We start from the raw sequence: 23523 nt of genomic DNA, 5'->3' as shown, positions 1-23523 counted from the left end.
GGCTTCAAATCTTTGGCAGATACGCTATCAGATAATCTTTCTGTGTAAATGGACCCTTTGGCCAAACTATTACCTCTACAAGGAGATTTGAACTTTGTTGCCACAAGAGTCATGGATTGTTGCTGACTGATCAGTAGCGTAGTCAAGAACAGAGGACCAAGAGTTGTCACCGAAAAGCGGTCATGGTGTGACAGGCATGTGAGCATAGTCATGAATGGAGCCAGGGTCAGAGGCAAGAGTAGAACGACTGTCATTGAAAGAACAATCCCAAGGATGGGGCAGAGACAATATCCAGATTGCAACCAGGGATCAAGATCGGAAACACTAGGAAGAGGCAAGGAAGGGGATAACAGTGATTAACATCTCTGTCTGCCATTTGCCTGGACATGCAGCCAGAGCAGGAAAGCCAAAGCCTGATACCCAGGGTTATGGCAGAAGATGGGCACCAGAACAGCAAAGGAGGAAACATCTGGGGTCTATAGTACTACAGATATGACCAAGTGATCTGGCTCTCAGCTTAGACACATCACAAACTAGACAATGAAGGGTTAACTATGTACCTATTAAGGGAAAGGTTAATGCTGTACCTACTGAGGGAAGGGGTAACTATGTAGTTTTTGAGGGAAGGGTTAATGCTGTACCTACTGAGGGAAGAGTTAATCACGTACCTACTGAGGGAGGGGTTAATTATGTACATCCTGAGGGAAGGGGTAGCTATGTGCTTATTGAGGGAATGGTAAGTACGCACCTACTGAAGAAAGTAGTTAATCACGTACCTACTGAGGGAATGGGTAACTATGTAGTTTTGAGGGAAGGGTTAATGCTGTACCTACTGAGGGAAGAGTTAATCACGTACCTACTGAGGGAAGGGTTAATTATGTACATCCTGAGGGAAGTGGTAGCTATGTGCTTATTGAGGGAAGGGTAAGTACGCACCTCCTGAGGGAAGGGTTAATCATGTACATCCTGAGGGAAGGGATAACTGTAGTTTTTGAGGGAAGGTTAATGCCGTACCTACTGAGGGAAGACTTAATCCTGTACCTACTGAGGGAAGAGTTAATCACATACCTACTGAGGGAAGGGTTGATTATGTACATCCTGAGGGAAGGGGTAGCTATGTGCTTTTTGAGGGAAGGGTAAGTACGCACCTACTGAAGAAAGGGGTTAATCACGTACCTACTGAGGGAAGGGGTAACTATGCGCTTCTTGAGGAAAGGGTAACTACGCACCTCCTGAGGGAAGGGTTAATGCTTTACTTACTGAGGGAAGGGTTAATGCTTTACTTACTGAGGGATGGGTTAATGCTGTACTTACTGAGGAAAGGGTTAATCATGTACTTCCTGAGGAAAGGGTTAATGCTGTACCTACTGAGGGAAGAGGTAGCTATGTGCTTCTTGAGGGAAGGGTAACTACGCACCTGCTGAGGGAAGGGTTAATGCTGTACTTACTGAGGGAAGAATTAATCATGTACTTCCTGAGGGAAGGGTTAATGCTGTACCTACTGAGGGAAGATGTAGCTATGTACTTATTGAGGGAAGGGTTAATCACGTACATCCTGAGGGAAGGGTTAACTATGTGCTTATTATGGAAAGGGTAAGTACGCACCTACTGAAGGAAGGGTTAATGCCGTACCTACTGATGGAAGGGTTAATCACAGACCTACTGAGAGAAGGGGTAACTATGTGCTTATTGAGGAAAGGATAACTAAGCACCTCCTGAGGGAAGGGTTAACTATGAACCCATTCAGTAAAGGTTGTATTAGATAATAAGACAAACATCCTTGTGACAGTGGTGACATCCCCTGCCAGTCAGGGGCAGCTCTGCCTGCCCACCTGTCCACACAGGGTTCCTGATCTGAGAGACTGGTAATATTTGCCGCCCTGTGGGTACAAGGTGGTGGCGCCCCCTCCCTGGTTTAATTGCTCGTTATCTCTGGTACCGGGTGGAAAGCAGAGCGTAGGTTTGTGTCATTTATACTTAGGGTACAAAGTTCTTCAGGTGTGTCAGGGTGAGGTGTGAGTGGGATGTACGAGCCCTGGCGTCACCAGCCACCACCAGTCACTTTCTGCCATGTATATATGTTACACCTTGCACCGACATAACACACAATCATTATCCTCCTCACCACAGTATAGCTTCAGCTCACATAGCAATGACGGCTGGAAAGTGTACAGAATTGTATTCAATCTACATATATGATCTGTGCTATAAGAGGGGTAATATTGTGTTATGAGGCAGGATATACTGTACTACAAGAGGGATAATACTGTACTATAAGGCGGGATATACTTTACTAGAAGAGATGTAATACTGTGCTATAAGGCAGGATATACTGTACTATAAGGCAGGATATATTGTGCTATAAGAGGGGTAATACTGTACTATGAGGCAGGATATATTGTGCTATAAGAGGGGTAATACTGTACTATGAGGCAGGATATATTGTGCTATAAGAGGAGTAATACTGTATTATAAGGCAGGTTATAATGTGCTATAAGAGGGGTAATACTGTGCTATAAAGCAGGATATATTGTGCTATAAGAGGGGTAATACTGTGCTATAAAGCAGGGTATATTGTGCTATAAGAGGGGTAATACTGTGCTATAAAGCAGGGTATATTCTGCTATAAGAGGGGTAATACTGTACTATGAGGCAGGATATATTGCGCTATAAGAGGAGTAATACTGTATTATAAGGCAGGTTATAATGTACTATAAGAGGGGTAATACTGTGCTATAAAGCAGGGTATATTGTGCTATAAGAGGGGTAATACTGTGCTATAAGGCAGATTATACTGTGCTATAAGAGGGGTAATACTTTACTATAAGAGTGTGTTTTGAGATAATACTATTCTATAAGAGGGGTCATTTAGTTGTGGTGTCCCACCACGGGTGTTTTGTGTTTCTTACACCTGTCGCAAAAGCTTTTTCTCCAGGTTAAGTGGTGATGAAGGTATTCTCTAGTTTAACTACAAGGTGTCAGTGTCTTATACGTTTGCTCTTATGTGTGGCACAGCTAAAGTTAACAAAGGGTTATTGTTTTAAGTATGCCATGTGCTTTTTCTGACCTATGGGAGATGTTCCTTCCTTTCCTTCCTTTCCTTCCTTTCCTTCCTTTCCTTTCCTTCCTTCCTTTCCCTCCTTCCTTCTCTCCCTCCCTCTCTCTCTCACAGGGTAGATAACACATCCCCTGTAGGAAGTTATTTGGTGGGAGGACGTGTAGCTTCAGTCTTATCCAGATTCTCGTGGGAGAAGGACACACAGAGTAGACATCCCTGCTGTAGCCAAGCCAGGGCCTGGCTGTTTCGTTTTAGTTTAATGTATGATTTGAGTTGGTTAAGACACGTTTATAAAGCAACCAGAGACACTCAGTTCTTCTAGTCTATCTACTATATTTATTATGCAGTGCTAGACACTAACAAGAGGGAGAAGAGTCGGGGATCAACCTAGCCCACCCTGTTAACCAGTCTAAAAGGTGCAGGGCAGTATCCTAAAACAAAAGAGGAACTAGCCTGGATAGAGTAAAGCTACCAAAAGGTCTACGTATTCTATCTCGCAGTGCAAGTAAACTGGAAAACCTCAGACACTTAGCTTCACCCAGGTTACCAAGGCTGGGGCTTGTATCACCCTATTAGGATGAGTACCTCGATGCTGCAGGGCAGAAGGTGGTCAGACCATAGTCTAAGTACAAGGTCTAGGTACAAGTATCTCTCTCACTTTCAAGTATTCTTCTCAAGTTCCGGCAGAGCACAGCACTACATTAGGTTAGGACTCCTTTGACTAATTCCTCTCCTCTACACTTCCCCAGTCTACTCTAAACTTGACACCGTGACAAGAGCCCAAGGGACCCATCACAGCCCCGCAGGTCACTGACCATTTTGGGGAACAGTACAGACCGGCCATACACAAAGCAGGTACCAACATCACACCTGTGTGCTGGACTAACATTGGCGTCACAACAATAACATCACTGGTCGAGTACTATATATATATATATATATATATATATATATATATATATATACTAAGCCACCACATAGTGCTATAAGGAAAGTAATACTATGCATTAGGAGGGGTAATACTCTGCAGGTAAGGCAGGTTATACTGTGGTATAAGGAAGGTGCTACTGTGCTGTAGTTAATACTGTGCTGTAAGAGATGAGCTATGAAAAACTTCTAATATATTAGTATGACTTTATTACTATAATATATATCTCTCTCTATATATATATAATCATCATCTGTTTCTTCTTTTGCAGTTTGTAAAACCCAGGTGGCTCATGGACCGCGCTCACACGAGGTCTGTATTACTGGGTATTTGTTGTTTCTGCATATTTTGCGATGGTCTAAACTGGTTTCTAAACTGGACCATCTTGTTGGCCGCTTTGCCGTTGTTTGTTGGTTAGTTTCAATATGTCCTTGTCACTTTTGTCTGGATCTGGGTGTTCAGGCCTAATTGATCACTAGAATGAGCAGGGAGAAGCACTTGGCTAAGCGCTTCTCTCCCCATCCCTGCAGGCTGTTGACTCTACTTTTAGAATGAACAGTTAAAGGTGTAATTCTGAAAAGACAATAACCGCTATGGAAATCTGACATATGTACTTAGAGAAGAGCTATACTTTTGTCTATCACCGATAGTATCAAATTGTATATGGGCAAACAAGGAACCGCCCCATTGTCAATGTATTCATACATTACCAGGAGGAAGAACAGAGGAGCAGCACAACACAGAGCTGTTATTTCATGGCAACATCTACCAGGACACATGTCAAAGAATTATGGTCATCCTCCTTAAAGTCATGCGCTTTGTATTGCAGATGTCTTTGATATTCAATGAGAAGGGCCTAAAGGATGTGACGCCCCCTTGTCTCCTCCAGAGCTTCATCAACCACAGTGCCACCCTCTATAAGATATTTGTTGTGGGTTCTCAGCATTTCGTCGTCAAGAGACCATCCATCCATAACTTCCCCCTGGGGGAGACAGGTTGGTATATTCCGTATATGTTGTGTATTGTTCTATATGTGGTGCGGACCGTTTGGTTATGGACATGAGCCGAGCCTCTTGGGCCACTCCAGCCTCCATCTAATGACTTTCCAGACTGCTGATTTTATAAAACAAGTTCCCCATTGGGTGTCAGAACATACTGGGAGTTGGGAGTCCCATACTGGGAGTCCCTTTCAGTAGTAACCTGTACAATAATTGTGGTAGATGTGACATATTGATTTTATAATGTATTATATTTATTAGCATTTTTAGAGGCAGATAAGGGTTATTTATTAAGTGAAGAATCAATACTTGTATGGTGATCGAGGCTACAACATCCTCACAAGTTTTGTATATCTTCTCTTTACAGACCAATCCACCATCTTCTTTCACAGCCACCAAGTCTCCAAGGCAGAGTCCTGTTCACACCTATGCCAAGTGAGTGTAACTTACAATGAATGACATCATATGTCAGATTTACCGTACACCTATAGAAACTAGAGGATTAGATGACACGAAAGACTTCTCCCGTGCTGCACCTATTTTGTAGAACTCACTGCCCCGGGCCTTTTAAACTTGTTAACATTTCTGGTTCTAAAGGTTGAGTGAAAACCCACTTTTCTAAGTAAATCTATTTCACATATTTGGACCCATACACAAAATTACCTTCTCATAAATATCTCCACTTCATCCTATGCTCAGCTAGCTACCCATAATGCACCACTGTAGACTAGGGTTGCACAACCTGCCACTGTCCAGACTCTCATCATTCCTGGAAACCCTTTAGCTGTCCAGGCATAATGGGAACTGTAATTTAGCAACCCTGGTTTACACTATACAGTAGATCTGTATTTGCTCCAGTAACGGCCTTCCAGGACACCCTAGGGTTACATCCAACTTCTTCAGCCACCGGTATTCAAATGTTGAATGAGTGGACTCGAGAATGCTCGAGTCTCGCTCATTTCTAGTCCCAAAAGGTCCATTGACTTTAAACCGACCACCACCGGTACAATGCTTCTGTGATTTTTACATGGATGATGCCGGTGCCATGGTCCCTTTTTTGAACCGCGGGCCGGTTTCCGCGTATGGTGCTGGTCTATTTCCGAGCACTGGCTGGGGGTGAAGCACTGCAGGCAGGCCCTCCCGCTGCCAGTGTGACGATCGACAATCCCTTCTGTGACGTGGCTCCATTGATTCTAGGGAAGCCGCGTCACAGAGGGGAGGGGATTTACTCACACTGAGGGCGGGTCGGCCCACCTTCAGTGCTTCACCCCCTGGCGACATATGCGGGAATCGGCCCACTGTTCAAAAAAAGGACCACGGCACTGGCACCCCTTTGCCGGCACCAGTCTATCTATGTATAAATCACAAAAGCGATGTACCAGTGGTACATTCGCTTTAAACTGTCAGGGTATGGTGGAGTTGCAGTTTTGCAACTGGATTAAGAACACTGTGCTAATGGTTCTTGGCTTTTTTAAGCAGTATTTTGGCAAGACTGAATCTAAAGCTGTTTTTCTCTTCTTCCAGACACCCCTGTATCCAGGCGCCCTACCGCCATCAGAGGATGTTGTCAGACAGGTGGTGCAGAGTCTTCAGGGTGCTCTGGGGATGTCTCTGTTTGGTGTGGATTTAATAGTAGACACTCAGACTGGTCGTTGTGCGGTTATCGATGTCAACGCCTTCCCAGGTAAGCAGTTGTTATACACCTAGAATTTACGAAATTTCCAATACATATCAGTAGTCCCCCATCTACCCAAGGGTTCTAATTGTTTCTTCTTTTTCAGGATATGAAGGTGTTACTGAATTTTTCCCAGCTTTACTTTCACACGTGGACAAACTTCTCAAAAACAACAAAGAATCCCCATCTGCTTTGGAAGGTTCCCCTGATGAATCTACATGTGGAGATCGCAAGCTGGACCTAAGATCTCTCCCGGAGCCTTGTAAAAGACAAGTCAGTAGCACCTCCTACTTTACAATGCGTACCCCAGCCTTCTCTGCCGATTGGTGACGAAGGAGAAAGAAGACTTTTTCTATAGTAAATTAGACCTTAACATGCACCTCCATGCAATGAGATTACCTCTATTGGAACCACATGAAATTCTACTCAACTTTCTGAGAAATATGAACCTCTAGCAATGAAGACTGCCACCAGTATACAAATCACTTAGACCCTGAATTTGTCATTTTTATTCGGTTCTCGCAGCAAAACATGAAAATTCTCCCCGGACAGACATGACCATGGGGAGATTTTGTCTTGTAGACATCTCCCATACTACCACGAACCTTCTGCTTCGATGTGTACCTAGCATTGCTTCTGTAAATCTAATTGTAGTATAATTCGTGAACAAAGCATTTCTAAGAGAAAGAAGATGAAGAATAGTCATATGATTATTATTACTGACAATCCGTGCAATGGGGCCAACACCTTCTTCTTCTTTCTTTTTGAGGTACTATCAGGATGACACACAGCTCTGGATATTGTGGACATATGATATCTTGGTGACTCAATAGCCAGGATCTGTTCTGATTGTATTACCAGGCCAAAGCTTTACTTTATAACATAGCCACAAAACACATCTCAATTCTTAATATAGTATACAACCAACTGTGGAAGAAATGTGTATATACAGGGTACAAGAACACGTGCAAAGCGTTGGCAGGATATAGTCTGGAAGACAGAAGATTGAGGTCGGCTCTTCTACTCTTAGCCCCGGTGAAGCTCCTGCAGTCGCTCTGCCGCCTTCCTTAGTTCTTCCTCTACCTCATGGATGTCGCGTTCCTTAAAAACACATACACACAAAGCAATAATAGAAAAGATCAATGCTGATTAATATTTTATATCTTTTTTAAAAAAACTGTTTTCTTTTATAATTTTTTGTAGAGAGACTAGAGAGGAACATCTACTGGTAGCATTACATCCACTGATAATGGATGCCATGTCAGAGGTATACGTTAGCTAGAGTTTTGGGTACGTTTTTAGTTCATTATGTGATCACACTTTACGATAGTGATCTCCCACTGGTGGCTGTCCAGTGGTTGCAAAACTACAACTTCCATCATTCTGTGACAGCCACAATGGAAGTTGTAATTTTGCAACCACTGGAGAGCCACCGGTTGGAGAAGACAGCCTAAGGGCCCTATTCCAGAGTAACGATAAATCGGCCGGATCGGCCCCATTTGGCTCGATTCGGCCGATTATTGTTCGGTAAAATAGAGAGAACGATCAGCCGATGATCGTGTCATCGGCTGATCGTTCATTTAGGGCCAGACCTAAAATCATCGTTCCCCCACCGCGCATCGCTACGGTTGAATAGCGGTGCGCGGCGGGCGACCGACGGTTTGAGAAGAAGCAGCAGCATACATTACCTGTCCAGGCTTCTTCTCCGCGCTGTCTTCCTCCCCGGGTCCCGCACGCTCTATCTTCAAATTGGCCGGTCAGCTGACGGAGCGCTCAGCCAAATCACAGGCCGGGACCGCCGTGGCCTGTGATTGGCTGAGTGTGGCCTGTCAGCTGACCGGCCATTCTGAAGATAGAGCGTGCGGGATCCGGGGATGAAGACAGCGCGGAGGAGAAGACCTGCAGGTAATGTATGATGCTGCATGGGCTGCAAGGACATCGGTAACGATGTCCTTGCAGCCCTCGCTCAACGATCATCGGGGCGTGGAATAGGCCCAGTAAACGAGCGGCGATCTAGCAGATTGCCGCTCGTTTACATCGTTGATTGGGCCCTCCTCGGCCCGTGGAATAGGACCCTTAGAGTAAGGCATTGCTTCACACTTTCATCTGATACTGGTGAGTTTCTACTCTAACATACCACGTACCACCACTGACAATGGCCAATACAGCACTCACAGAGGGACTGGTCGAATAGTAAAATGGTGCCCCTACCACTTCTTCTGAAGGCAAAACACCAAAGGCAACCAAGGCCGACCAACAGCGTCCCCTACTCATCTCCTTGCTTGACCACAATTTCTACATTGATATCAATGTTAGTGGATGGTGTTCTTTTTACTTTTTTATGTTTTTAGATACCATTGACCTTCTTTACTCATATTTTAGAGTTTCCCAAGTTTATGACTGGCTATTTAAAGAAGACAATGGTGTATAGGGGCACATATAGACTCTCTCGAATATTGCTTGGCCAAAGTCACTTACCTCCGGTTAATCTGCATCTGACCCCACGCTTTAAAATCCACAGTGCAAAGTGTTTTGATAAGCAGCTTTATTGGGGGCAGCGATCCTATTACTGTAAAATTACTAAAGTCCAATGTTCTGATTAAGCAGTCATAAAATGGGATTGTAGCCAACACACAAATATCTACCAACAACTATATTGGGTCTTATCTCGCCCTGTAATAAACAACACCCACAAGAGCTACAGGTCTTCTTGGTAGTAGCATGAGGAGGTACTGTGTTTCCCTAAAGGGGTTATCCAGCGCTACAAAAACATGGCCACTTTTCCCCTACTGTTGTCTCCAGTTTGGGTGGGGTTTTGAAACTCCGTTTCATTGAAGTAAATGGAGCTTAATTGCAAACCGCACCTGAACTGGAGACAACAGTCGGGGGAAAAGTGACCATGTTTTTGTAGCGCTGGATAACCCCTTTAGGGGACTGCCATAATGACTTATCTGTATGGTGTCTTATAAACCATGCAACTCTTCATGGGAAAAGGTATGCAAAGTAACTCTCCCTAAGGGTGCATTCACACGTACAGGATCTGCAGCAGATTTAATGGCGCAGATTTGAATCTGCAGCAGATCCGCAGCAGATTTTATGGCTTAGGGTACTATTACACGTAACGATAATCGGCCAAATTGGCCCGATTCGGCCGATTATCGCTCCGTGTAATAAATGCAACGATCAGCCGATGACAACGATCATCGGCTGATAGTTGATATAGGTTAGACCCTATTTTCGTCGGGCGCCGACCGCGCACCGCTGCGTGTAATAGCGGTGCGTGGCCGGCGACTAACGATATACATTACCCATCCACGTTCCAGGGCAGCTCCTGCCGTCCGCTTCTCCCGGGGTCCCACGCGCGCTCTAGCTTCACAGAGGCCTGTCAGCTGATGGGCAGCTCAGCCAATCACAGGCCGCGGCGGTCCCGGCCTGTGATTGGCTGAGCGGCCTTCCAGCTGACAGGCCGCTGTGAAGCTACAGCGCGCACGGGACCCCGGGAGAAGCGGACTGCAGGAGCAGCCCTGGAACGTGGATGGGTAATGTATGCCAGTTTAGCAAGGGCTGCAAGGACATCGGTAACGATGTCCTTGCAGCTCTTGTCAAACGATTATCGGGCCGTGTAATAGGCCCAGTAAACGAGCAACGATCTAGCAGATCGCTGCTCGTTTACAGGTATTATCGGGCCCTGCTCGGCCCGTGTAATACCACCCTTAGAATTGATTTGCTTTGAATCTGCAGCTTCAAATCTGCACCATCAAATCTGCTGCAGATCCTGTACGTGTGAACGCACCCTTAGAAGAAAAAAAAAGCTTGCTGCTATCTATTGGCGGTATCAGCCCTTCAAATGAATGTTCTACCCTTAAGGAGTTGTAAAAAACATGACTGGGGATTATATGCCAAGCCAGAATCTCACCCAGAAGAGAGAGTTATCCTTCTGTAGACTGCTTTTTCTGGCTTGGTATACAATTCCCAGTGATGTTTCAAGGGTTGACCATCGATTTGAAGGGATGCTACCTCGAACAGGTGACGGCTAGCAGCAAGCTTTTTTTCTTTGGGAGGAAAGCTACTTACTGGCACTGGCCTCCCATTGTAAGTATCAGTTAGACAGTTGATATACTGGCTTTTGGGGCAGCTCTGAACACAGAGAAATACAAAGTACAGATGTCATCATGAGCTGGGCATTCTCATCCTTTTCTCACCTTAGCTCTGTGTTCCTCACGTTCTTCCATTTCTTCCAATTCCCTCTCCTCTTCCTCTTCTCGGTGCTCGTGATTCGCAGACCTCCCATTGTAATGGTGCCTCTCTCTTCCCATCTCATCTTCCCCTTGACCATAATAGACCCTCTCCCTCTCCATTTCGTTTTCCTCTGGGTGGTGGACATGTCTTTTGTCTTCCCCATTGTAATCGTGCAGATGGGTCTTGGCGTTGAAGTATTTCATGCCTCTGTCTTCAGACTCAAACTGGGCTGTTTCTTCCTGGCTAGGGTCCTCTGCCATCCTTATATGTGAAGATCTTTTCTTTTCTTCCCATCCTTCATGGTTCCTATGGTACCACTCATTGTTGGCCCCATGGTGCCCCCTCTCGTGCTCTTGTTCCTCTGAGCTGTCTTCGTCGCTCTCCTCACTGAAGTGTTTTTTGTCTTTTCTCTTGGTGGCCCCATCACCTCTTGCCTCTTTCCCGTTTCTCTTCTCATCTTCCCCTTTCTTAGCGGGTGCATTTCTTTTTTCCTCTTCTTCCTCCATCAACTCGTGGACCTTCTCCTCATCTGATGTGCCATGTTCCTTCTCCTTCACCTGCACCTTCTCTATTTTCTCATACTCTTTGGATTCCTCGTTGGATCCTCTTTTGGACTCTGCATCTCTTTTGGGAGGGGTCTCATTGGCTCTCTTTTTAAGCTCTTCTTCCTCCATGCTCTCCCTTTCTGCATGGTGCTGGGACTTTTCTGGGGATGGAATAAATGCAAAGGTAATTTTGCAGAACTTTGCAGAACACAGATATAGGCTACTATGGTGGGTGGTGGGTATTCCGTCAAGAGATAAAACCTTGTAGAATCCCGAATTCTGTCTGTTGTTCTGAATGGCAATACCACCAATGACCTATCTGTACATGGACCTTCTAAGATGTCTCTGGTTCTTTAATTAACACATATGCTGAGGAAAATAAGTCTTCATGACAGAAACGTAAAGATTTTTTATAACATTTTGAAAATTTTGAGAATGAAAAATGCGGAAGTATTACCATTATGAATAGTATAGAGATAATGAAGGGCGAAGAAATATTGATAAATGGATACCGTGGAGATATGGTCAATAGTGCAAAGGGAAAAGAAGAAATGAGGAAGCTTATTGATTGGTTTACAGGATAATCAGAGAAACTCTGGACTGGCCCAGTACTCAGTATTGACCCCGAAGCACAAACCTACTTGGAGCTGAATTGGTGCCAGTTGCAGATGTGTTGGGTTAAGGCCCTTTTATATGGGCCGACGCGTGAACTAGGAGAATGCTCATCTCTCTGAACGTGGCCATACACTCTCAATAGCTGTCAGCCAAACCGTTCTCATGACCCAATATTCATGTGTTGCTTATGGCTAAGGGTAAGTTGCAGCCAGGAAAGGGTCACATGGCCAAAATCGGGCATACCTGACCCCATCGATATCGTTTGGAGAGTCATCAAAACCAGGCGATGGGTTTGTCTTACTTTAGTATAAGGTGTGTAGTATAGACACTTTTACTCTGGCCATTCATATGAGATTAATGTCATCTAAACCTTCTGATATAGACAGAACCATAATACTTATGGGGTATCTTGACTGTCCCCTAATGGTGGATGGTGATGAACAGCAGTATTGGACAGTTGGATTTCAACATGTCTGATCCTTCGTTCCCAAGGGCGATAAGCCCCCCCGCTGGAGGTGTCTGGCAGCAGCACTTCCTTCAGGGGGAGGTCAGGGGAGATAGGAGTGGGCTGAGTAAGGCTGCATTCACATGGTCAGTGATTTTTAAGGTCCATGGATGAAGTCCGCTATCTACCTCCGTGATGCGTGAAAAAAACATCTGTGATTGTTTTTCAAGGATCTGATTAAAGCTTTTTAAATTACACTGATTACATCACATCCTTGTTTTTCTCGGACTGCACGGATGTCAGATCCGTGCAATCCGTAAAAAACACGGATTTCATAGACTTCTATGGGGGAATCTGTGCTGTGATCACGTCCGAGTTATGACATATCCTATTTTTTCACTGAATGGATTGCGGATCCGTGAAAAAAAAGGAACATGTGAATAGCCCAATAGACATCCGTGATCACGGACAACTTCATGGAATGTGTGAATGCAGCCTAAGCCTAATATCTTCTACACACTTAAGATATACATTTGGCTAAAAGGCATTAGGTATTAAAGTCCTTCCTGCACTGGTAAATTATTCTGGATGAACAGGGCTGTATCAATCTTTACAGAACCAAATAGAAATAGGTGATTTTTTTTTCAGTTCCATTTAGGTGAAACAGGAAGAGTAGGACAAGGTAAACATGATAATGTACTATGTAGATAAAGAGCAATTACAGTGAAGGACAAGCCTCATAAAACCTAGCGCAGGTCATACACAGTTCACCATAAAGTCTGGTGTGGGTGCCATAAAGGTGTAGTAGGGTGAAATAACATACATAACAATGGATCAGAAAAATAAACATTACAGAGTACAGTGCACAAAGAATAGGACCATCAATACATGAGATATAAATATGAGATTGCGTTAACTATTAGCAGCCATTTAAGGGGTTGTACGTTATAGAAAGAGTTCTGGGCTGGGGTGATTTTTGGCAGGGAAGGGTGAGGATGACAGAAGTAACCTTCTCTCACCTCCCCTGGACGCTTTCTGGGTCTAAGCCAGTCAGCGGCCAAGGTGGGAGCTGTATAGCAACCTAGCAGAAAGTGTTGGGTGTCCCTGCAGCGCCACCACAGGAGAAATTAAATATTACACAGGGGCACAATCATGATTGGAGTACTCGTACGCCAGTCTTAGATAAAGCCACGCCCCCTTTTCCCTGCCCAGATTTACTAAGATGTACAGGCATTGCACTAAAATCTACACCAGCTCTGGAGCAGGAGTAGATTCTTCCCTGATGCAGATTTCCAGACGTAAACCTTAAAAAATGAGGCCACACCTCCTCCCTGCCTGCTCACCCCTCAGGCAGGCGGGGCTTACGTTAGGCATACGCCAGGGAGCAGGTCACAATCTGCACCTTCTCCATAATGTACACCTGGGCATATTGTTAATAAATCTCCCCCATAGTGTCCATTTAAATCAATGAGTTATGTTTAAAACCAGGGGGGGAAAAAAAACTTGGGTGACCCTCAGCGCCAGGCATTTTTTAAAAAAAACACATGTTTGATTTTTTTTAACGTACACAAAAACGTGGTTGACTGAATTTTTGTGTATGTTAAAAAAAAATGGATGCTCTTTGATCCTTTTTTTTTTAATAATGGAAGTCAATGGAAAAACATTTCAAAACGGATGCACACAAATGTATCCGTTTTTCCATCAGTTGTTGTTTTTTTTTAATGGATGAAAAAAAATGGGTTGCAGAAACATAGTGTGAACCCAGCCTAACAAGGTGATGTAGGACATGGGGACCGTAGAGATGAGCGAACCTGGAGCATGCTCGAGACGATCCGAACCCGAACTTTCGGCATTTGATTAGCGGTGGCGGCTGAAGTTGGATAAAGCCCTAAGGCTATGTGGAAATCATGGATATAGTCATTGGCTGTATCCATGTTTTCCAGACAACCTTAGAGCTTTATCCAAGTTCAGCAGCCCCAGCTAATCAAATACCGAACGTTCGGGTTCGGATCGACTCGAACCCGAACCCGGTTCGCTCATCTCTAATGGGGAGCTTTCCATGTGTATGTAAGGGATAGAGTACTGCTGGGACATTAGATATAATGCAGATCACTTTTATAGTACAGCAGCAAATTACATAGACAGGATAAAGTCCATTGATATTGGTTTAGCTTCTATCATCCTGGCTCGCGGTGCAGAGCTACAACCTGATTATTGTGGACAGTAAATGAGAGCGCTGAGGGCATATCTTCAAGGAGATGAATACAGTGTGTTCACCAGACAGTGGATACATGGAGATTGTTCGAGGTCAGGTAAACTGCAGGCAGCAAGGCTAAAGCCCCTATTACACAGGGCGACTGTGAGGAGCAAATGTACGCTGTCAGCTACTACACGTGGGGGCAGCGAGCGGGTGAGCACAGGGAAGGCCGCGGGGAGGTGCGGCGGGGCTGCCACGGAGCGATGGCAGCAGATCGCTGCTATCACAGTCGTTTGTCTTTCAACATGTTGAAAGACAAACAACACCAACGATCAGTCGACATCGTTCATGTCGGCTGATCACTGCCTTCTATTGGCACATAACGGCCGATAATCGTTCCGTGTAATAGGGCCTATATGCTATATGTTACTGGACATAGGAAAGAGTCCTTGGCTAGGACCATGTGCAGGATCCAAGCTTCCCAGCCTTAAAGGAGAAGTCCGGCCATAAGAAACTCTTCTAAGGTGGCAGGGGAGAGAATAACAGGCAAGCGTTGCTTAACTCTCCCAGTGCCCGTGATGCGCCATGTGACTGACCCCAGGACCCCCGCCGGAAGACATTTTCCCCCTAGTTGTGATGACGCCATGATTCGGAGGAGAATGCCTGTCACGGCTGATGGACAGCCTGCTCAGCCAATCAGTGACTGGAGTGGTGTCCTGCCCCAGCAGCCAGTCCATCAGCCAGCTCATGATGTCGGCTCTGGTGGAGAAACCGAAGCCGGGTGGGGGTCCTGGAGCGGCGATCCAAAGCTGGAGAGGCACGGGAACAGGTGAGTTAGTAAAGTTTTTTAGGTTCCCCCCACCCCTACAGTTTCCTATGGCCGGACGTCTCCTTTAAACCTTTTTTTCTGGTGTATATGAGGATTAGCACTATTTCTGACCATTGTGTAACTAATTTTCAGTTGCCCCTGAGCTAATGGGTATAATATAGCTTTTATGATGGCCCCCGTGGCCTACAGACACACAGAAGAGCGGATCCAGCTTCCCTATATGTCTGTAGCACACCCTCAGAAGCAGCAGTATGGAGGACTTTATGGAGTAGTACTGAGAAGTGTAAACTGTAAATCTTGTACACTCAGTACAAGTCTCTAACCAGCCATTTTGCCCCGACTTTCCCCTTCCTTCTCTATAGACTTCAAAGGGCACCATGAAACTGAAACAGTAGCTTTCTCTGAAGGACTCCAGTCCACCGGCTCTGATAGGCACCATGTAATACTTTATTTCCCCTGTGGTGGCGCTGCAACAGAACTGAACCTTTGAAACCAGGTTCCCCCACTATAATCATAGAGAATATGTTATCTGCTTATTAGTATTCAATGAACAGCATCTAACATCAAGCAATACATAGGTCAGCTCCCCAGCCCACCAACACTATATAGACCATGGATCTCAAACTCAATTTACCCGGGGGCCGCTGGAGGTAGAGTCTGGGTGAGGCTGGGCCGCATCAGGTTTTCCACAAGAAGGGGACTGGGGGAAGCTGGGGGGTGACACAGGGGACTGGGGGGAGCTGGGGGGTGACACAGGGGACTGGGGGGAGCAGGGGGGTGACACAGGGACTGGGGCGAGCAGGGGGTGACACAGGGGACTGGGGGTCTCTGAGAGGGGACTGGGGGTGACACAGGGGACTAGGGGGAGCAGGGGTGACACAGGGGAGCTGGGGGGTGACACAGGGGACTGGGGGGAGCAGGGGGGTGACACTGGGGACTGGGGGTGACAAAGGGGACTTGGGGTCCCTGAGAGGGGACTGGGGGTCTCTGAGAGGGGACTGGGGGTGACACAGGGGACTGGGGGGAGCAGGGGTGACAGAGGGGAGCTGGGGATGACACAGGAGACTGGGGGGAGCAGGGGGGTGACACAGGGGACTGGGGGTGACAAAGGGGACTGGGGGTCTCTGAAAGGGGACTGGGGGTGACAAAGTGGACTGGGAGTCTCTGAGAGGGGACTGGGGGTTACACAGGGGACAGGGGGGAGCTGGGGGTCACTAAGAGGGGACTGGGGGGAGCTGGGCACACACCCCTCCTCCTCCTCTCACCCCCTGCACTGGCGCGCTCCTCTCAGCCGCACATGAAGCTCCTCGATCTCTGGAGGAGGAGGCCGCGGGGACTACAGGGTGAGGTGATCGCATCGCTGCAAGTCCTGGGGCTGTAAAGCAGGATCGGGGATCTGCACTGCATCCCCCCATCCTGCTGAACAGCCCCAGGACTTGCAGAGATGCGATCACCTTGGAGTCCCTGCGACCTCCTCCTCCAGAGACCGGGGAGCTGCATGTGTGGCAGGGACGCTAGGGGGCGGCGGCTCTGCCAGGCGGCTGTTGGCCCCTGCACCACACAACTCCCCTCCCACCACCACCGCCGCTGCCCACCTCTCCGTCGTCTTCGGGAGGCCGGCCGAACAGCTGCAGCCGTCCCTGATGCCAGCCCCCCTCTGCCGCGTCATCAGCTGCTCAGCCGTGATTGGCTGAGCATAAAGTTAAGCTCAGCCAATTGCGGCTGAGCTGCTGATGAGGGCCGCACTTACAGGGAAGCTACCATTGAGGTGGGGGCCGCAAACTAGTGTCCCGAGGGCCGCAGTTGGCCCGCGGGCCGCGAGTTTGAGACCCCTGATATAGACTATCTAGATTCATAGTGGTCAAAAATGGTGAAAATTCAAGGTTCATCTACATTAACTTGCGGCCCTCTAGCTGTTAAAAAACCACAATTCCCATCATGCCTAGACAGCCAAAGCTAAAGCTTTGGCTGCCCAGGCATTATGGGAAATGTAGTTTGGCCCCATCTGGAGGGCCACAGCTTTGATACCTATGAGCTACACCACCGATCAGTTACCTCGATGAGTCAGATCCTCCAGCTCCCTGAGCAAATGTTGGTGTCGCAGCATGGAGATCAGGCGCTCATCTGCAAAAACGCAAAACATGCCGATTTTAACAAAAAGTCACTAGTTGCCCATAGACCCCCCCCCCACACGTTCCCAGCATGCTCCCCAAAACTATTGAAATCAATAAGTTTATTGGCCTCTCAAAAGATCGTACCAGAGTCAATTATTGGGAACGAGCCTAGGAACACTCATTCAACCAATAATAGGATTGTATAACAGGGTCCTAAAAGAGTCAGAGGGTATGGCGGCCATAGCAGGGCAACAGAGAACAAAAGAAAGTAGAAGACATGGGGGAGATTTATCAAACATGGTGTAAAGTGAAACTGGTGCAGTCGCCCCTAGCAACCAATCAGATTCCACTTTTCTTTCCTCACAGACGCTTTGGAAATTGAAAGGTGGAATCTGATTGGTTGCTAGGGGCAACTGAGCCAGTTTCACTTTACACCATGTTTGATAAATCTCCCCCATGGGGTTATAAGATGGTTCACAACCTTCTTTGAGTATATGGATGCAGCTACTGCTGACTCTTTCTGGCCCAGGTGAAGACAATGATTCTGCCAGGACCTCCATGATACATCTTGTGACCTGGAAGGACAAAAGAGCATAGTTAATCCAGTGATGTCATCTGATCTTTGTCTTCTTCTGGATCAACGTAACTAATAATCAAATAAGGAGGACCTCCAGTTAGAGATGAAAGTCTGTTCAGATCCATATTGTTGTATATGAGGGGTGGTATTGGTAGTCCAACATATTCTTAGGGCCCTATTCCACCGGACGTTTTTCGTTCGCAAAATCGTTAACGATTAACGATCTCAAACGACCTCAAACAACCGCTATTGCGAAAGACCTGAAAACGTTCACTCATTTCCATGGAACGATAATCGTTATTTATGATCGTATTTGCGATCGTTTTTTCTTTGCTGTTTATTCGCTATTGCGTTCGTATCTACTGCGAACGACCGAACGATGTCTTATTCAATGCGAACGATTTGCGAACAAGCAACGATAAAAATAGGTCCAGGTCTTATAAAGCGGTCAACGATTTCTCGCTCGGTCGTTAATCGTTAACTGCATTTCAACCGAACGATTATCGTTTAGATTCGAACGATTTAACGATAATCTGAACGATAATAGTCCGGTGGAATAGGGCCCTTAGGGTGACCATATTAGTTGACCAAGCCTGCCGATTTCAGTGCTATTGGTAGTGTATTGAATTTCAGCATGTCCAATCCTTAGATCGTCTGGGTGGCCCATTGAAGTTAGTGGCGGTCTGCTGCCACCGCTCCTATTAAACAGAGCAGCAGACAGTCGCTGTCATGATCGGGCCATTGCCATTTCGACATTGTGCACGTCGGCCAATCGTGGTCTTTTAACATGCACTATTAGACCAAATGAATATCGTCCAGAACGGCTGATAATCGTTCGGTGTAATAGGGCCTTGAAGGGGTACTCCAGCAAAAATCTCTTTCTCTATGTTTCTGGCTACTAGGCCTATAAATAAGACTTTGTAATGAATTATTACAATGCGAACATTTGTGATTGGAGATTCTCTTTAATGCCTTTTATATTATATGATATACTATTAAAGGGGTACTCCAGCGAAAATATTTTCCTTTCAAATCAACTGGTTTCAGAAAGTTATATACATTTGTAATTTACTTCTTTTTTAAAATCTCAAGTCTTCCAGTATCAGCTGCTGTATGGCCTGCAGGAAGTGGTGGATTCTTTCCAGTCTGACACAGTGCTCTCTGCTGCCACCTTTGTCCATGTCAGGAACTGTCCAGAGCAGGAGATTTGCTACTGCTCTGGACAGTTCCTGACATGGACAGAGATGTCAGCAGAGAGCACTGTGTCAGACTGGAAAGAATCATGCAGGACATACAGCAGCTGATAAGTACTGGAGATGGGAGATTTTTTTAAATAGAAGTAATTTACAAATCAATATAACTTTCTGAAACCAGTTGATTTGAAAGAAAAAAAAAATGTTTCTGGAGTACCCCTCTAAGTCTGAGTACAGATATTGTTTGCACTGTGTACACGAGCCGGGAGTCCAGCCCTTTACAGGGGACCTTGCTCTTGTACATGTGCGTTTTCTAGCCGCTACACCTGTGTGCAACAGAATTTTTTGTATCCGATCTGCAGTGTGTGAATAGAACCTGTTCAAAAAAATTATTTTATTTTAATAAGTTTTTCATTTACCCTATCCATAGGCTGCGACTGGTATTAGAGCTAATCCCTTGTCAGGTGGATGAGGCTGAGCTGCAATACTAAACACTGACCATAGACAAGGGTGGCGCTGTTTGTAGAAAAAAAGTGGACCCTTTTCTCTAATCCGTGTAATATAAGTGTAAGTAACATATCTTATTGAAAACTATTCTCATCTAGTGGAGACGCCACCTAGAGGCAGCAGCGGTGGCGGCGGCACTCGGGTCCATGCCATGCCTCTGCCAGGACGCCATGTGCTGTTTGCTGTCTACAGGAGGATCTCGTTACTAATTAATCTGCTGGAAAACTTGTCGCTTCTGCTCTGGGAGTTCAGCACGTCGATTCTATTGAACGGCCGCCTTCTGTCTGATTCCAATCAGCTCGACAGCTTTTTTTTTTTTATTATTGTGACAGCTCCTCCTGTAACATGATAAATGACACTGTACCCAGTTAAACAAACACCAGAATGTCAGCGAAAAGGTTTTCAGATATGTTATCACGTTTTACAGGGTTAGAAAAACATGGCTGCTTTCTTTGAGAGATAGCGCCACACCTGACTAATGGTTGTGATTGGTATTGCAGCTCAGAATAGAATGGGACTTAGGTGCGATATCAAACACAACCTGTGGACACGATTGGTGCTGTTTTTGGAAGAAAGCAGACACATTTTTGTAGTGTTGTGCAGCCCCTTGGGTACAAAATGTTACCCCAGTGCACACATGAGGCACTATCTCTCTTCATTCTGCACTTGGATACATCATTCTACGCATGTTTGCAAGTTGCCCAAGTAGGAAAAGTCTAAAGCAAAGCCTGCCATGTGCAATAAAATTGTTATTCATGCTTACAAAAACATGGCCACTTTCTTCCAGAAACAGCACCTCTCTTGTCCTCAGTCTGGAAGCAGTTTTGCAGCTTAGTTTCACTGAAGTCAATAGAGCTGAACTGTAATAACACTGGGGTGGTGCTGTTCTTTTTTTTGCAAGAAAGTAGCCATGTGTCTTCTAATCCTGACTACCCCCTTCAAATGACAGTAGGCAGCCATCTCTACTTAAAGAAGCAGTTCACAAAAAATTATTATTGGGCCCCCCGGTAGGCGTTGGCACGTATACTCACCGCAGCGCGGCTTGGTTCCGGTCCCGCTCACGTCCGCCTCTGCTGTGACTCCTCTTCTCTGTCCTGTGATTGAACGCCAGAAGTCACGCGCTTCCTTAGAGAATGCATTGAAGCGCGCGAGTTTGGGCATATAATCACAGGACAGAGAAGAGGAGTCACAGCAGTGGCGGACGTGAGCGGGACCGGAACCAAGCCGCGGGACACCGATTAGCTGCGGTGAGTATACGTGCCAGCGCCTACCAGGGAGCCCATTAATAATTTTTTGTGAACATCATTAACTTCCCTACAAGCATGCACCCTGGATTCAGGCTCAATTCGGACTGGTGGGTTGCCCCCATTTAAGTTAAAGTGACTCTGTACGCACAATTTGAATCCCCACCCCTCCCCCCCCCAAACCGCTTGTACTGTCGGATAGCTGATTTTAATCCAAGATCTGTCCTGGGGTCTGTTCGGCAGGTGTGCAGTTATAAAAAAATAACTTTTACATTTGCAGCCCTGAGTCAAACTGGCGTGGCCTATAATGTCTATGCCCTAGGTCTGTGCTGTCTCCCCACCCTCCTCATCATTAGGATCTCTCCTAATCCTGAACACTACACAGGTGCCTTAAGGATCCAGCACATGTGCAGTGTTCCGAAAAGTGATGAATAGGAGAAATTCTGTCCAGTGGCGTTCCTAATAATGAAGAGGGCGGGGAGGAGGAACGGAGAGGCGTCATAGGCCTAGGGCACAGACACTCTAGGCCACACCAATTTGACACAGGGCTGCACGTTTAAAAGCCTCACCTGCTGAACATCTCCAGATGTTCAGGAACTACAGTATGGCCAATGGCTGCAAGCTTGGTCCTCCAAACAGCTGGAGAGCCGCAGGTTGTTGTATCGGGGGGCTTATATTTTAAAGGTTCCCATCTGAGCTTGTTATCCTCTATCTATAGAGTACCGAATAACAAGCTAATCTTTGGGGGTCCCACTGCTGGATCCCCATTCTCTATGGGGCCACCCAATGCCTCTGAGTTCATATGTTTAGCGGCCCTATCCAGAATGAATGGAGTACAGAGGCGGTGTTTGTACAGTTTCATTCATTGTGGGGCTATTGCATCTCTGTTCTCCGGATCAGTGAGGGTCCCAGTGTTAGGACCCCCAGCCATTAGCTTTTTATCCTTTATCCTATAGATAGGAGATAACAAGCTCAGATGGGAACCCCCCTTTAATAAGTCATACATAGCCAGATTATACCATCTTATACGCTCACCTTTTCTTCTTCTTCGGACAGCTGGCTGGACAGGGGCATAGCGGAAACTAGGGGAGAAGAGGTAAAGATGAATTCTTCAATCTAGCTGACACCTCCAACTTTTCTGGTCTTTTCTATACTATGTTTGTGGCTAGACACAAGCAAATATCGTGAGATTCGTTCCCCGTTTCAGCGATTCAGCGACTCTAGATGTCAAGACGATAGGATTAGGATGTGGCCCCATTGCCTATGAGAGAGATGGAAAACCTTCGGCCCTCCAGCTGTGGCAAAACTACAACTCCCATCACGCCTGGACAGCCGAAGGCTGTCCAGGCATGATGGGAATTGTAGTTTTGAAACAACTGGAGGGCCGAAGGTTTCCCATCCCTGGCCTATGCATAGTATGAACATAATAAGAGGTATACGAGTACAATACAGATTTTGTGGCAAATCCAAAACGGATCACAAAAAGTTCCAATTCTAACAAATCCAATTTTTTTTTTTGAAATTTCAACTAAATTAATTTGCTCCCAGTCTGGAACCTTATTGGAGAATTATGGAAACTTTCCATAGGCGTCCAGACGGGAGTTATTATGTAAAATACAGGGAAGACTAGTAGAAGGGGACAATGGGAAGAGGACGAGCAGGAAGAGGATAGATAGAAGCAACCATAGATTGATAGGAACCTAACATAACCACAACCTCAGGTCGCCATACTAATGATCGGATATGCCGTAAAGCATTGCCCACCTCTCAGCATGCTCCCCCAGCAGGGGGTCGTAGCCACCGGTTGCAGCCGCCAGCTGATGTAGAGCAATCTCCCCTTATAATATATTGATGGTGACATTTCTCCCTATATAACATCTTATAGCCATAACCCAATTACCAGGGATAGAGAAGAGGACTCGGGGGGATTATAAAAACATTAGATCATGTATAATATATGACTCTACCCATAGTAATGAGTCCCTGAAGGTTGACGCACGTATATTAGGTCACGTAGCTGGAATATAAATGGATTTCTAATAGAAGTTCTTCTTCTCCGGGATCTGACGCCGGTCTTGTCATGTATTATTGCAGATCCAGGTCTCACCTTGGAGGGGGTCTCCACTGACAGAGCGGTGGGGGGGGGGATAACACTTGGCAGTCTGCAGTTCTTACCTTGCATGCAGACAGCTGCTAGCAGTAAACACTTCACAGGACCCATTGTGGATGCGCGGCGGCGGCTGCTGCTGAGGATGATGATGGTGGTGGTAATTCTTCAGCCCCGGCTCTGATGATGCAGATACAGGAAGGAGGCAAATAGCCTGAGCCCCAGGCTGGACCACAGTTTGCACAGTCTGTC

General features: G+C 46.2%; 2 protein-coding genes and 1 long non-coding RNA gene across 5 annotated transcripts in view; 2 read left to right on the top strand and 1 right to left on the bottom strand.

Annotated features, from left to right (window-relative positions):
* Window positions 1-7808, top strand: part of LOC138766251 (inositol-tetrakisphosphate 1-kinase-like) — a 13993-nt gene extending 6185 nt beyond the window's left edge. The window contains exons 6-10 of the mRNA XM_069943697.1: window positions 4258-4298; window positions 4816-4981; window positions 5352-5419; window positions 6509-6668; window positions 6766-7808. Coding sequence (XP_069799798.1) covers window positions 4258-4298; window positions 4816-4981; window positions 5352-5419; window positions 6509-6668; window positions 6766-6989 — 659 coding nt within the window. The 3' untranslated portion in view covers window positions 6990-7808. The remainder of the gene's footprint in view (window positions 1-4257; window positions 4299-4815; window positions 4982-5351; window positions 5420-6508; window positions 6669-6765) is intronic.
* Window positions 5217-23523, bottom strand: CCER2 (coiled-coil glutamate rich protein 2). 3 transcript variants are annotated; one of them, XM_069943698.1, is made up of 6 exons: window positions 23340-23523; window positions 22200-22246; window positions 18125-18218; window positions 17585-17653; window positions 10862-11604; window positions 5217-7760 (listed from the first exon to the last, which is right to left on the bottom strand). In XM_069943698.1, the coding sequence occupies exons 1-6, from the start codon at window positions 23383-23385 to the stop codon at window positions 7686-7688; spliced, it is 1074 nt and encodes a 357-aa protein (XP_069799799.1). In that variant the 5' UTR covers window positions 23386-23523; the 3' UTR covers window positions 5217-7685. The 3 variants fall into 3 exon arrangements, with proteins under 3 accessions (XP_069799799.1, XP_069799800.1, XP_069799801.1); XM_069943699.1 differs by lacking the exon at window positions 17585-17653; XM_069943700.1 differs by lacking the exons at window positions 18125-18218; window positions 22200-22246; window positions 23340-23523 and adding an exon at window positions 17788-17897.
* The window catches only part of LOC138766254 (uncharacterized), a 30594-nt gene continuing 25157 nt past the window's right edge, over window positions 18087-23523 (top strand). The window contains exon 1 of the long non-coding RNA XR_011358711.1: window positions 18087-18285. This is a non-coding gene — a long non-coding RNA (uncharacterized lncRNA). The remainder of the gene's footprint in view (window positions 18286-23523) is intronic.

The sequence above is a fragment of the Dendropsophus ebraccatus genome, chromosome 10, assembly GCF_027789765.1.
Source record: "Dendropsophus ebraccatus isolate aDenEbr1 chromosome 10, aDenEbr1.pat, whole genome shotgun sequence".
Lineage (NCBI taxonomy): Eukaryota > Metazoa > Chordata > Amphibia > Anura > Hylidae > Dendropsophus > Dendropsophus ebraccatus.
Note: the sequence above shows the minus strand (reverse complement) of the source record. Positions and strands in the feature narration are given on the sequence as shown.

Coding starts and splice junctions, on each gene's coding strand:
- CCER2 (XM_069943698.1), bottom strand. CDS start 23,385: ATGGGTCCTGTGAAGTGTTTACTGCTAGCAGCTGTCTGCATGCAAG. Junction 22,247..23,339: donor AGCAGCTGTCTGCATGCAAG/GTAAGAACTGCA, acceptor CTTCTCCCCTAG/TTTCCGCTATGCCCCTGTCC. Junction 11,605..17,584: donor GGAGGATCTGACTCATCGAG/GTAACTGATCGG, acceptor TTCCATCCCCAG/AAAAGTCCCAGCACCATGCA.